The sequence below is a fragment of the Myripristis murdjan genome, chromosome 15 (assembly GCF_902150065.1).
Source record: "Myripristis murdjan chromosome 15, fMyrMur1.1, whole genome shotgun sequence".
NCBI classification, from domain to species: Eukaryota; Metazoa; Chordata; class Actinopteri; order Holocentriformes; family Holocentridae; genus Myripristis; species Myripristis murdjan.
This window is the reverse complement of record NC_043994.1, coordinates 12093913-12107415: the sequence shown is the minus strand read 5'-3', so window position 1 is coordinate 12107415 and position 13503 is coordinate 12093913. Positions and strand designations below refer to the sequence as shown.

The 13503-nt window shown below is 46.0% G+C and overlaps 1 protein-coding gene across 1 annotated transcript in view; it reads right to left on the bottom strand.

The window, feature by feature from the left end:
• The window catches only part of lrpprc (leucine-rich pentatricopeptide repeat containing), a 64150-nt gene that overhangs the window by 29433 nt on the left and 21214 nt on the right, over positions 1-13503 (bottom strand). The window contains exons 18-24 of the mRNA XM_030070381.1: positions 12959-13036; positions 12790-12861; positions 12362-12475; positions 12062-12192; positions 11633-11718; positions 5786-5993; positions 556-680 (exon numbers count right to left, since the gene is read on the bottom strand). Of these exons, the coding sequence (XP_029926241.1) occupies positions 556-680; positions 5786-5993; positions 11633-11718; positions 12062-12192; positions 12362-12475; positions 12790-12861; positions 12959-13036 (814 nt within the window). The remainder of the gene's footprint in view (positions 1-555; positions 681-5785; positions 5994-11632; positions 11719-12061; positions 12193-12361; positions 12476-12789; positions 12862-12958; positions 13037-13503) is intronic.

Here is a 13503-nt window from a genome sequence, read left to right as displayed (position 1 = left end):
TTGGACAAATACTGGCAGTAAAAATAACGCTGGCCCAATACCGAAATTATTTTATGAAGCTGATTTCAGACAATATCTATCTCAGCACTTTAGCGTAAATTTTATTTTAACAATTTGTATTTTTTTTTGGACATTTTTTTATAAGTCTGTTTTTATTCTATGTCTGTTTTAGATAGTGTTTTTTATTATTGTTGTTACCTGAGTGTGAGAAATGAATGAATGCACTGCTGCTGTAACAACTGCAATTTCCTGTGAAGGATCAACAAAGTATCTATCTATCTATCTATCTATCTATAGCTGGTCATAGGTTACTGGTTTAAAAAATGGCTGGAAAATAAATACCTGTTCCTTGGCTGTAACGTTTTATGTACTACACTGGTTCAAAACCTCTCTGATTATCGTTTTGCAAAGAAATGAGCACACAGAGTTGTCCCACTGGGAAAAAAAAAAAAACCATCAGCCAATGGGTACAAAACAAGGGGGGTGTGGACAGGAAGGCTGGTGAAACCGAAAGCAGCAAGACGGCTGGAAAACATGGATGTAATGATGTGTAACCTTTCTGCAGCATTTCTGTGTCTCCGTTTTCCACCAGGCCAACAAGGATGTCGTGGATACGAGGCAGCTGGTTGTAGCACTTCTGGCACTCGATGGCTGCCTCAAGAGCTCCGGGCAGGTCTTTGCTGCGCGCACACACACACACACACACAAACACACACACACACACACACACACAGAGGGAGAATGGGAGAGAGAGCAGCGAGTTAGGTGTCAAGCTGTCTGATCAGACCTGTATGGGATTGTGTCGGTAGAGAATAGGGAACGTGTCACGGGGCGTTCACCCTGTGACCTCCTATTGAGGCACTCTGACCCGCCACAACAATACAGGCCTTTGAATTCGTGACAGCACAACTGTGGCAAACGAAGCCTTTGGCCCCGGTGCATCGTTCTCACACAATCCGGTACACGCACACACATGCACCTGTCTGCCAAGGGCTAATGTCTCTTTGGACAGGCTTTTAGAAGTGAAGCTAGGAAATAGACAGAGGGACTCATCTGATCTTTACCCTCCTTCTTTACCTCCGTCTTCTCTCCGCTTTTGTCCTCTCCAACCACTCCCCCAACTCCTTTATTCTCTTTTATCCTTCTCTCATTTCCTTTTCAGCCTCTCTCCGCGTCTCTCATCTCCTCACTTTCTCCCTCCCCTTCCCTCTCCTCTCCTCTTTTTCAAGCTTCCTCCCTCCTCTCTTTTGCTCTTTTAACCCCTCTCCTCTCTTCCTCTCTCCTCTTCCTGGTGATTCCATGCTGTCAGGCCTCACTCCCCTCCGATGACCTCGCCCCCCAGCTGAGCAATTTAGCAAAAATATGGCAACAAAATTAGAGCGCCCCCCCCACCCCACCCTCCCGCCTCACCCCGCCGTCTCATTCCCATGTCATCCTTTTCTTGCTCGATCTAGCCTCCCCTCTGTCCCACCCTCTGGCCGCCCCTCCTGATCGCACGAACAAACAAAAGAGCGGCTGGGGAGGACGCCTGATGGAGTGATAAAGAGAAGGCGAGAGAGGAATACAGAGAGGAAGAGGGTGAAAGGAAGCGAGGAAACAGAGAGAGAGAGAGAGAGAGAGAAGGGGGGAGCGGGAATAGACCACTCCAATCCCCTCTATTGTGACAGCGCTGCCATCAATCTGCTGATTGGGTAATTACCATGTCAATCATACAGAGGTCAAAGCAGATAGGGCACCCGCCGGGGGACTAAGGGGGCAGCGTGAGCGAGTGAGAAAGAGCCAGAGCCTTACAGAAAGGGAAAGGGATGGATAGAGGGAGAGATAAAGAGAAAGTGCCAACAGGTATAATTTCTGAAGTGTTTTCTCCTCTCATCAATTAGTCAACCGGACAAGAGAAATATGCCCAAAAAGAGCAACAAGCCGGAAAAAATATGAGCGCGTATGACCTTGGCTTGTGTTTTGGTGTGGCAGGAACGGAGGAGAGGGATAGAGGGAGGAGGAATGGAGTGATTAGGGGTGGAAGGTAAAGAGGTCTGCTAATTGAAATGAAGAGGGACAACATTATTCAGCAGCGCCAGTCAAGAGGCTGTTCAGCGGCACAACAGTCTGATTGAACAACAGAGAGAAAAAGAGTCGGGCGGAACGAGAGTGAGGACAAAATGAGACGATGGGGGGGGGGGCAGCTATGCAACTGTAAATTCCAAAAGTTTGATGTGGATGAGAAAAAAAAAAATGTAGAAAGCAGTTTATAATTCTTGTAATGTGCAATTAGCTGTTGGGGTGCATGTAACTGGCTAGACTGGAGATATTCCCATGCACTGTGCGCAAAGCCAGTGGATGAGATTCAACACTCCTTTCCTCCATCCATTTCAGCCCACCTCATTCATTCACCCATCAGCCTCCTCCACACCTCCTTATGATCCCTCCTTCCTAATGAGACATCTATGAAAAAAAAAATTTAAAAACCCTTCCCATCACTCTTGGCAAAAAAAAAAAAAAGGGCCTGGCGTTGCAATTACACCCCCTCGTCTCTCCTCCCCTCTCCCCCCTCTTTTGCCCGCCGAACCCAGCCCAAAAAAAAAGAGCTAAGGATGTCGAAAGATGGATAATTTCCCCTAGGTACAATTTAACTGTCACTTTGCATTGCCATTTACAGCAGCGCACACCCCTGTTAATGTCCCCAACTTTGCATGTCAGCCACTTTCCAGCCAATTAAGCCCTGAAAAAATAACGAGTGCTTGGCGCTGTGGAAACCTGAAGGATTAGACAAGGAAGCTCATTTTGTCTCATTCACTCCCCCCCTTCTTTTTCTCTCCCTCCGTCCCCCTCCTTTGTTCGGAGCAGATCGGCAGGCCTGTTATCAACCCACTGTCCTAGATGGAGGGGAAAGCGCACTGTGGACGTCTCTGCACGCAAATGAGAGTGTGATCATGACACCAACTAGCCTGCTGTTTCAAGTGCTCAAGACCGGCACTTACAAATGCTCACGCTCATTCCCGTTCAGGTGAATGCGTGCATGATGACTGTGTGTGTGTGCCGAGGTCTGACCTAAACAACCATTTTGCTTGGCAGAGCTGTAAATCAGCTTGTGTCTTTCAGCATGTCTGTCCCCTCCTCAGTCTCTCTTTTTTCTTCTGTCTGCCTTCTCATCAACTCGCTCGCTTCACCTCTGGCTGCCTCGCCTTGTCTTAGCGTACTCCATTTTCTCTTTTTGCCTCTCTTTTGGTTGTCAAATGCTTCTCCTATCTCCACTAATCAGACGGAAAATACTTTTCTATTCAACTCCTCTCATTCTGGACCCCACTTAAACTCACTGTACACACAGTAAAAGATGATAAAAAGGAGTGGGAGTGAAGCAAGCATCTTCCATCTGAGACACTCAACTACTGTCTGATTTTCTCTCCTCCAACTCCTCCTCATATTCTGTCTATCTCCTCCGTTTCTCTATCCATCTCATCTTAAATCTCCTGCTAGCTCCCTATTTTGTTGTCCTCATTACCATCTGCTGTCGCTAATCACCCCTAGAGGATTGAGGTAAGACAAGCTAGCTGCCAGCTAGCATGGCGGACTAGCGCACACACTGCTGTGTGGATGGGCACGGAGGCTAACAGGGCGGTGCATATGACGGGCTGTCAAGGGCTAATCTGCCGGAGAAGTGTTCATTAAGTCATTAGCGCTGACGTGGCGATGAGACGGGCGCAGGCGGGAGTGATGCGTGCTTTTGTCCTCTTTTATCGCTTCCCTCCATCCCTCCTCCTCCCTGCCGTCTGGATGTCCGCTGACTGACGGAATGAAGAGGTGGAGAGAGTGAAAGTGGATAAAAGATAACGGCAAACAGAGGCGAGAGAGGAGGTAGATGTTACAAGAGTCCAGGAGTCCAGCGTTGTGGTGCTAAAAGTTGGCCTGAGGCTCGGCTGAGCCACAGCTGGACGTGCACATCAAACTCCAGTTACCATTTCACATTTTGTGTTGGTCTTCATCGGTGCCAAACATGAAAAACCATTCCCAGAAGCGTTTTCGCACTGAGGGTTTCATGATGGAACCAAGAGTATTGTAGCCAAATGTTTGTCTGGGCATATGGTGTTGACTGTAATGCTGCTGGCTACTTTTTTGACAGTGGGCTTCTCACAGAAAAGTTTATCAACTCTTTTGGAGTAATCTTAACATTTTAAATGGTTATTCAGTGCCTGAATCTAAGAAATCAGTGCCTATGCACTTTTCAGCTCAATCAACACAGACAGGACAGGAAGAAAACACAAACATGTTGGTGTTTGTTTCTGAATATTGATTAAAGCATTAGTTTTCAAAGTGGAGTTCTCAAGAAGGACCCACAGGGGTCTTCAGCAAAATAAAGAATCACTTACATTCACTATAATTTGGATGACTAATAACTGTTATAACTGAGTGATTATTTCAGCAGTAAGTCACCACTTTACACCTATTTGTCACTGCTTCCTTTGCTTTTACTGGCTTTCCTATCTAGACCAAACTTGGGGGCTGATAAACAATACATCTGTAATGCAATTTCAAACATTTGACTGATGATGGCAGAATACCAGAAGCTTCTTAACTTGTTTTCATGAGTGTGTGTGCACTAAGTGTCATTTGGAAGGTGGACACTTGGCACATGAACACTAGATTCGTAAGCAGGGGTGCGGTGAGCTGATGTGCCTGTGTGTGTGTGTGTGTGTGTGTGTGTGTGTGTGTGTGCGCGCGCTTTGGCTGCTGCTGATGACCCAGGAGTAAATTAGCCTGCTAATCTCACTGAGGCAGTGATTAACAAGTGAACCTGCAAACTGTGTTTGTGCCAGAGACCTGACTTACAGCAAAACAAGCAGCAGCAGGGGAGCACCGGTGAGTGTGTGTGTGTGTGTGTGGGTGTGTGTGTATGTAGACAAACTTCGCGTGCACAGGTGCGGGCTTAGCCTAGCATGTACAGTAGAGGTAAGCATAGTGTGTGTGTGTAAGCATGTTTGTGTGTGTGACTGTGTATGCGTGTGGCAGAGGGCCTCTAACAGCGCACAGCATGGCTGTGGTAAATCCAGCAATTAGTGCTCTGTACATAATTAACATGCTAATGAGTTGATCTACTTAAAAGCTGTTCTGACAAATAGAGCACACACACACCCACACACACCCACACCCACAGACACACTGAATAGAGTTGTAGGGGAGGGGAAATACCAGTGACCTCAGGGCCAGTGTTTGGTGAAGTTAATTTGCATATTGGCATTATAGGGAAGAAGCATCGATGGCCATTTCTAAACAGATGAGCACAAACGCACACACAAGCACCCCTACACCTTGGACTGAGGGAATATGCAAGTGGGTGATTTTGGAGATCGGAGGTGGGGGCATGGGAGGAGTTGCAGCTGGCGAATCCTCAAACAAACAAACAAAGCCTGGCTCTAACACCACACACACACACACACACACACACACACACACACACAAAGGGGGCAATTTCCACATCCTCTCTCTGTCTGAATCACTGACCCAGAATGTAACCCCAGCTATGATCATGGGGGGATGAGTGACTCATTGAGAAATACACACACACATACATACACACACACACACACACACACACACAGACACCCACACCTGGAAAAGGAATTTGGCAAATGAGGAGACAATTCTGACAACAAAGTGCGCTGGTTGGTTGGTTGTTGGAGAACTTAGCAACTTCAGCCCTGGATAAAGAGCAAAGCATGAACGAATGCCTCACTGTTACATTTGTGTGTGAGTGTCTGTACGGCCAAAGCTGGTGCACACCCGTATGTACCTGTCCAGGTAGGCTGTGATCAGAGGGGAGCAAAGGTTGGCAGTGGGCTTGGCCAGTCCCAGAGTGAAGATGGTGTCCTGGAGCCGTCGGATGGTGGGGGCGTTGCCCTTGACCGCTAAGGCATTGAGCATGTGAAAGAGTGTGGTGACGTTTGCGTCGTTCACCACCACCTCCTTCTCTCTCATCTCCTTCAGCATCTCCACGGCCTCTGTGATGGATGGAAGAGGAGACAGGCAGAGAAAGTGTTACAAACTGAGAAAAAAGTAGAAGGTATGCACCGTTAACTCTGGGATGGGAGGACAAAATCTTAGATAAAAGTGGGGGTATTTTAGACCTTGTTCAGACTCCAGACTTTTTTTTTTTTTTTTAGCATATCAAGGTTCATTTTAGAAAGTCTGGACACCAAAAAACACAATAAATGTTATTTTTGCTAATCAGATTCAAGCGACATTGGGAGGAGGTTTGAAATGTGATTCCTATCAGATTTCTACAGACGACTCTCTGGCCGCTCAAATCGGATTTCAAATTGTCTTTTGCATCACTCAATGCAATGCACAACGACAACATCAAATCCAGAGTAAGGGAAGTGCTTTAGAGTGGCAGAGCAAAATCCATGCTGCTAATAGCAGACAAATATAGTGGACAACACAGACAACAACAGTCAACTTGATTGACTGTTACTGGTATCAAGTCGACTTTGTCATGATTTTGTTCTGGAAAACAAACATCACCAGTGTTTGTAATTACTGACACCTAAATCGTTACCACAGCAACCCATGCAGATAGGTTAGTGATGTCTGGACACACAAATCCGATCCAATCACATGCAAATAACAGTTCGGACAGGTCTGAGTTGAAAAACAAATCTGATTTGCCCGCAGTCTGAACAAGGCCCTTGACATGAAGTCCACCGCCTCTCAAAAGACGAATAAAATCATGACAAGAAAGAGGGAGGGAGAGCAAGTCAGAAGTAAAGGCAGAGAGAAAAATAAGAAATATGAGGAGAGAGAGTCCATGCAGATATGCAGAGAGAGAAAGGCAGGCAGAGCTTGGCTGGGAGAGAGCAGGGTGTGTGAATATGATAAAAGGCCCCTTTAGCTAATTCCATGTGGGGAAAACAAACCCATATTAAAACAGCATTTTGCACCCAGCAGGGATGCAAATCCAACCCCGTATAATGCCAACTCGGCGCTAATTGCTACTTGCGGTTTTCTAAACGAGACTACAATTACCGGACCCCTACAATGGAGGCCAGCTTTTTGCAGTGGTCGCGTGGAAAGCACTTGGGGGGCTAAATTATAGGTATGCGACGACGAGGGCCCGCCGCGGCCCCGGTAAGACCTCGGCAAGCGGGATGAGGGGTGGATCGGTTTGGTCAAGTCCAGCCGGTAATGGAGGGCTTTTTACTGGGCCACGCGCCCATCTGGCCAATGCTAGGGGCTAAATGGTGAGCAGGGACTGTGTGTGTGCTTGTTTTTGTGTGTGTGTAGCTGTGGTGTATCAGGGTGAGGTTATTAAGATGTGTTTACTGTCTATTTAGACAGCAGCTAATGGGCTGACAGCGATACAGCCGCTCTCCACCACAGATACTAATCTATACGGCCTGAGCAAGAAGAAGCCAGAGAGAGACAGAGAATATGTCTGGATAATGTGCAGGCACAGGCTCACAGCACTGAACAGGCAGAGGCTTGAGTACTTGCTTGAAACGTATGAGCGAGAAACCTGGATAGACACCTGTTTATCTCACTTTACAGAAACAGCGCTGAGAATGACAGCAGACACAAAAGCAGGAAAACACAGAATGTTAACACAAAGTGAGTGGGTCTAATGACACTAAAACCTGCAAAGCTAGTAATATAACAAACCCCACAAGAGTGTCACTCTCAATTGGGAAGACAGCACACAGGCACACACACACACACACATGCACACGTGCATGCGGGCTGAGGGACAAGGGCCACTGGTGAGTGCTTTGGCATCCTAATTCCAGTCTGTCTCTCCATCTCTCCACCTCTCTCTGCCAGTTGTTATGGCGATGGGAACCAAAGGCTGTCACAGATTTAATGGGACAGGGGGAAAAATAGGAAGGGGGTAACAGAGGAAGGGAGGGTGGGGAAGTGGGATGTCTGGCAATGGAGGGGGCACCAGTAAAGAGGGAAGAGAGGGAGAGGGTGAGGCTGCTTTGGGTTAGATGAGGAGAATGGAAGAGGCTCAGAAGCAGAGATATTTACTGACGATCATCCCAGCGCTGTGCTACCCTGCATGTAGTTATATTTTGATATTATAATCAACCACACATGATCCTTAAAAGTTACAACAGCTTGGTAAAATAAAAAAAAAATAAAAAAAAAAAAAACTCCATTTTGCTGCCAAATAAGTGGAATGCTTAGGAGTTACTTTCAGAAAGACAGCACCTGTATTTGACGTTGGTGGAGTGGCACAGACCCAAGTTACAGTTGTCAGTGCAACAGGGATTTGAACGTCCAACTGCAAGCCTCTAATTTCACAAGATCACATCACTAAGAATCTGCTTGGCCTACAGGTATCTGATACATCTTAATTTCCTTTGCACCAATACTTTGTGTACAATGGCTGATTGAGCCGGGGGCATTGATTTGAGCAATTTGAGCAATGTAAATAAACAGGAAGAAACTGAAAAACCTTGTTTCTCTACAGTGAACTACAGCAAAGATATGGGAGCATATGTTGCAGAGCAGCAGGGTGAAAATGTCCTCAACTGACTAGGTAACGCCAACATGAATATATTACGTGCGGAAAGTGTTAATTTGTAAGTAAAATTGCATGGGATGATATAAATATTCTGATGTGCCAGTAGGTTCACACTAACTTCTGTGCATACTAATAACACTGTATGTTTCACGCAGGTTATATAAAAGATTATTTCTCATGTAGCAGTAGCTAACTTATCTGAATCGGTGTGTATCGGGGATTGCAAACAGAGCATCTGTGGCAAATCTGGTTTATAGTGTAATTGCTCAGTTCTGAACAGACTACTTGCGCTGTCAAACAGGACGGGTTCGACTCGTCAAGCTGATAAATACTTTTGATATTTCTCAACAGAGTATGAGGAGGATCTCCAGTCATGGTGGATCTTTTTAAAGTTTTACCAGACTCCCGTTAAACCCCACATAAATATTACTTAAAAAAAAAAAACATTACAAATTTCACAAATTTCTTTAAATAAATCTAGCCATGCAAGTTGCAGGACAGATATTTTAAAACCAGGTATGCTCAATGGCAAAAAATATGACCAGAACTCAAAAATTGCACTGAGATAGCTACCTGAAGCAAAGTTAAAAGAGGAAAACAATCTGCTCCCAGATGGTGGAGTCAACAATTGGCCTAATGACCTGACCTGATGGACCTGTGTCTCGGCACAGATGCATCTTTGATTCTCTCTCTCTCTCTCTCTCTCTCTGTGTGTTTCTCCATGCCCCTCCCTCCTCTCTATCCATACCTCTCTCCATCACTCGCTGACAGACCCGCTAATCACTGAGACCAATGGCTTGGAGTTGATCTGCCCAAATGGAGCTACACCAGCTAACATCGCTCCGTCCAACGTCCAACCCTCCCTCCCTCTTTCACCCTCCATCTCTCCCTTCATCTGTCCGTTTAGCCAGTATGCATATCCATCAGCTCAGCCAACCATCGCAGCCAGCAAAGCGAGCCAAACCACACACACACAGGGACAGAGAGGCAGACAGGCCAGGTAAACAAACATCACACAGCCCATTGGCTCATCTAATGTTCCATGGCTTGACTGCTAGCAATGTCTCTCTCCCAACACACACACACACACACACACACACACACACAACCACCAAAAGAGACTCACGGCACCAAAGAAGAATCCAGGGGCATCTAAAGCCAGGACAAGTTGTGTTTACCAAAGTGGGTGGATGGATAGACACAAGGAGAGAGGCAAGGTCAGGTCAAAAACGAGGGTTGGTGATGGAGGAGAGGTATATTAAAAAATGGAGGGAAAGAGGCGAGGGGGGCTTGTCCACCCTCCTGGAGCCAATGTTCACACAGAGGCCAGAGCTGAATTGAGCACAGCTGGTTCCCTGGGGCAGTGGATGGCCGGCTAGAGGGGCGTATTCATAAAACTATGCACTCGGATTATCACTAGGAAACTTTAAGATACTGTAATTAGCAAACTTCCTCTTTATTTGATATCAATGCTCTTTATTACATTGTTTATTGTTGAAGTTTCTTTAGATATTGTAAAGGGAAATACTGATTTATCTAAATGTTGTTCTGCTCAGTGACTCCAATAAAATGCTCTGAGTTTACAGTGTTCAGTAAAACATTCAGCACATAGCGGTGTTACCAGAGAATTGTCTTAAGCTGACCTGATTAAGTAAATATTCACTTGCAAAAAATGATCACAACATTGATTTTATACTCATTATGAATTAAGCTGATGGCACACAATCGTTTGCCAGAAAATCGATATGCCTCTACACCAAACAGTAAGCCTGAGTCCTACTTCCCGTGCATAAGGAAGTGCAAAAAATGTGGGCATGGACACGGGAACGACATGGAGGACTTTCACCAAGAAGGTGTTTACTTTGGAGGGCAGGAAGAGAAAGAGCGACGTGTGAATGCCCAAGACTCGCAAACAAGACTTGCACCCCCAGTCACGATCATATGTTCCTACTTTCAACGTAGAAAGTTTGAACCAAGCGTTAGTGCGGCCCTTGACGGAAGAATGTGAAATTAATGAATGGACAGATGAACAAATGGTTGGGACGGATGGACAGATGGAGGTTTGAATGGTTGTAGGGAAAGTAAGATCGGGGATGGTGGTAAATCGTGAGCAGCAGAGGCAACAGAATAAGAAGAGGAGGGAATCATAAAGAATGCGAGGAAAAGGTGGAGGCAAGACAAAAAGGTGGAAACGTAAACAAAAAGATGGAAGAGGACGGGCAGAGAGTTGCCTGGAGAGGTGGACGCATGAAGAGGTATGAGGCAATGGCAAAAACAACAAAGCCATTAGGAAGGGCGAGAAATCAAGAGAGATGCCAGGAGGCATGATCTTCAAGTGGGCCTGGTGTGTGGTGGGAGCTGGGCAGACAAGCGTCTGGGTGGGGGCAGGCTAACATCAAGGTTAGCCATGTGTGCTAATGTGGATGACAAGCGTCCCCTCCATATGCACACTCTGGCTAATGGCAAATGTGTTAGCGTCGCCGATACACGCACACCCGGACACACCAACCAACGTCCCCACCAAATGCCTTTTGCTTGAATTCACATGCAAATTTGTGTGTGGCTGTGTGTGCGTTTATGTTTGTGTGTGTGTGTGTGTGTGTGAAATGTTCAAGCACTTTGGCGGACATGATCTGCCATTAGCATCAAGGCGGATTTCAATAATTCTGGAAAAATACACACAGTCCTGCAATTTTCCCCCTCTCTCATTTCTCACTGACGTGGGTGTGTGTGAGGGGGAAGAAACGAGAGAATGACACGCATCGAGACAGAGAGAGAGGGAGGGGGTCGGATAGAGAGACAGGGAGCAAGACGGAGAGAGCGAGCGATGGGGAGGAGAGGAGAGGCGAGGATAGACAAGGGAAACATTTTGCCTGTCATTGTGTGCACAAAGCAGAGCAGCTACACTGATGGTAATTGGGTCTTCGATGGGCTGAAGGAAACCCACCGTAGCATTCTGAAAATGGCTGGCTAATGTGGTTTGAGGGAAAGGGGAAAGACAGACTGTGAGAGAGTCAGCGACACACATGCTTGGCGTACCGACTCTCACACATTCAGGCTTTTTTTCAGTCGGCCGGGCCTCCTGTCAGAGAAAAATAAGGGTCATGAGGAACCTACCTTCGACTCTGCCGTGCTTGGAGAGGGCCTTGACCAGGGCGATGTATTTATTGGCATCCAGAGCCACTGATGAGTCCTTACGACTCCTAGAGACAGAGAAGGAGGGAGAACAGAAACAGACAGACATTAATGCATTCCACTTACAGTAATACAACTCATCTGCTGTGCTTTCCGCTGTTGGAGTTGAGAGTATGACACCGGAGCCAGGACAGCAGAAGGGAAAGGAAAGAAGGAAACAGGGGCTGAGGAGGAGAGCGGTTCCTGTGTTTTAGCCAGGCAACAAAGTGGCTGGACCCTGCATTAATGTCTCCCCTAATACTGCTCATGTTAAACTTTAATGGCCTACTACTGGTCACAGCGCTGTCTTGTGTATGTGTGTGTGTGTGTGTGTGTGTGAGAGAGAGAGTGCGTCCGTCCTGCTCCACTCACAGCTCTCTCTTCAGGTTGAGCGCCTCCTCCACACTGTCGTGGCGACAGCAGAGGTTGATGAGGGTGGCGTAGCCGCCGGCTGTCATCTCCTCCTCGTACTGCTGCTTCAGCTCAAGGGCACGCTCCAAATTCTGATTGGATGAGACGCAAACACCATCAGGACACAGCAAAACCATTTCGCACTTTATGACTGTATCAAGTAGACTAAATCAAAGGAAAACATCTTGGTTTTCAGAGACTGGAGGCTGTTGATCAGATCATCAGTTCAGTGATGAGAACACCAAAACCCCCCGTGCCTACCTCCTCAGCACAGAGCAACACTATGGCTTGTTTGAGTACAGGGCCAATCGGTTCGTTCTTCTCTTTCAGCTCTTTCAGTTCGGCCAGTTTCTTCTCCAGCACCATCACTTTGTCCTCAATAGGCCAAAGTAGAGAGAGACAGGTGTCAGACAAATGCACATCTGATAGATAGATATACATACCCATCTCTTCACTACTGTTCTGGTCTTTGTTCTAACATGAAAAGCAATGTTGTGCTTTTATACATTGACTCATAGCATGTAATTATGGTAAAATATATTTTTTTATAAGAATACTAGATGTATGAAGTTGTTTATTGAAAAGAAATCGCTACTTCTACGTAGTGCGCAGTGAGTTTGAAGTACTATACATCCATCTCTGCAGCTTTAGACAGTGTTTCATGGTCATGCACAGACTGTCCTACTCACGGTGACAGGGGGAGCCGCTGACAGAGAGCCATTGGGTGTCTGGTCTTTGGGATCCACCAGCACGATCACATCCTGACACACATACAGAAATCGATTGAAATGACGCTGAAATCAGTATTCCAGTTTCCAAACACACACAAAAATCAAGACACTAGTCTTGAGTGTGTACCTTGATGAGCTCTGGGACATGGTAGGAGTCCAGGAGGTTCCTGATGCCTCTGTAGATGTTTACTGAGATCGTCACGTTCTGGTGAAGGGAGAGGAGAAAAGAGATGAGGAAACAAGAAATCACCAGATCAACACAGCACAGACAAACCTGTTCAACTGTGAGCAGCAACTCCTTTTTACATGTTCAAGGTCAAAGGTCATTAAGGCTTGCAGAGGTTCTACTCTGGTGCTGAATTTTGCTGCTCTGATCTTCCATTAGTGCCGCTACCTGCCAAGTCTGAAATTTTGAATCATAAATTTTCCTAAGAAAAAAAAAATCAAATGTGACCTTTTGTTTTCTAAACATTAACAGACTAGTGCTAAAAACACAGTAAAAAAAATGAACCAAATTAGAACATAACAAAATGAATTGTGTTTCATTTCATAGCTGTCCAAAAAAATAGCCTAACATAATGAACTAAAAGTGGCTAACTGTCTCAGGTTGATAATAATCTATGTCAAATTAATAATGATCTATCTCAGCCATGACTTGAAATGTGTGCATTT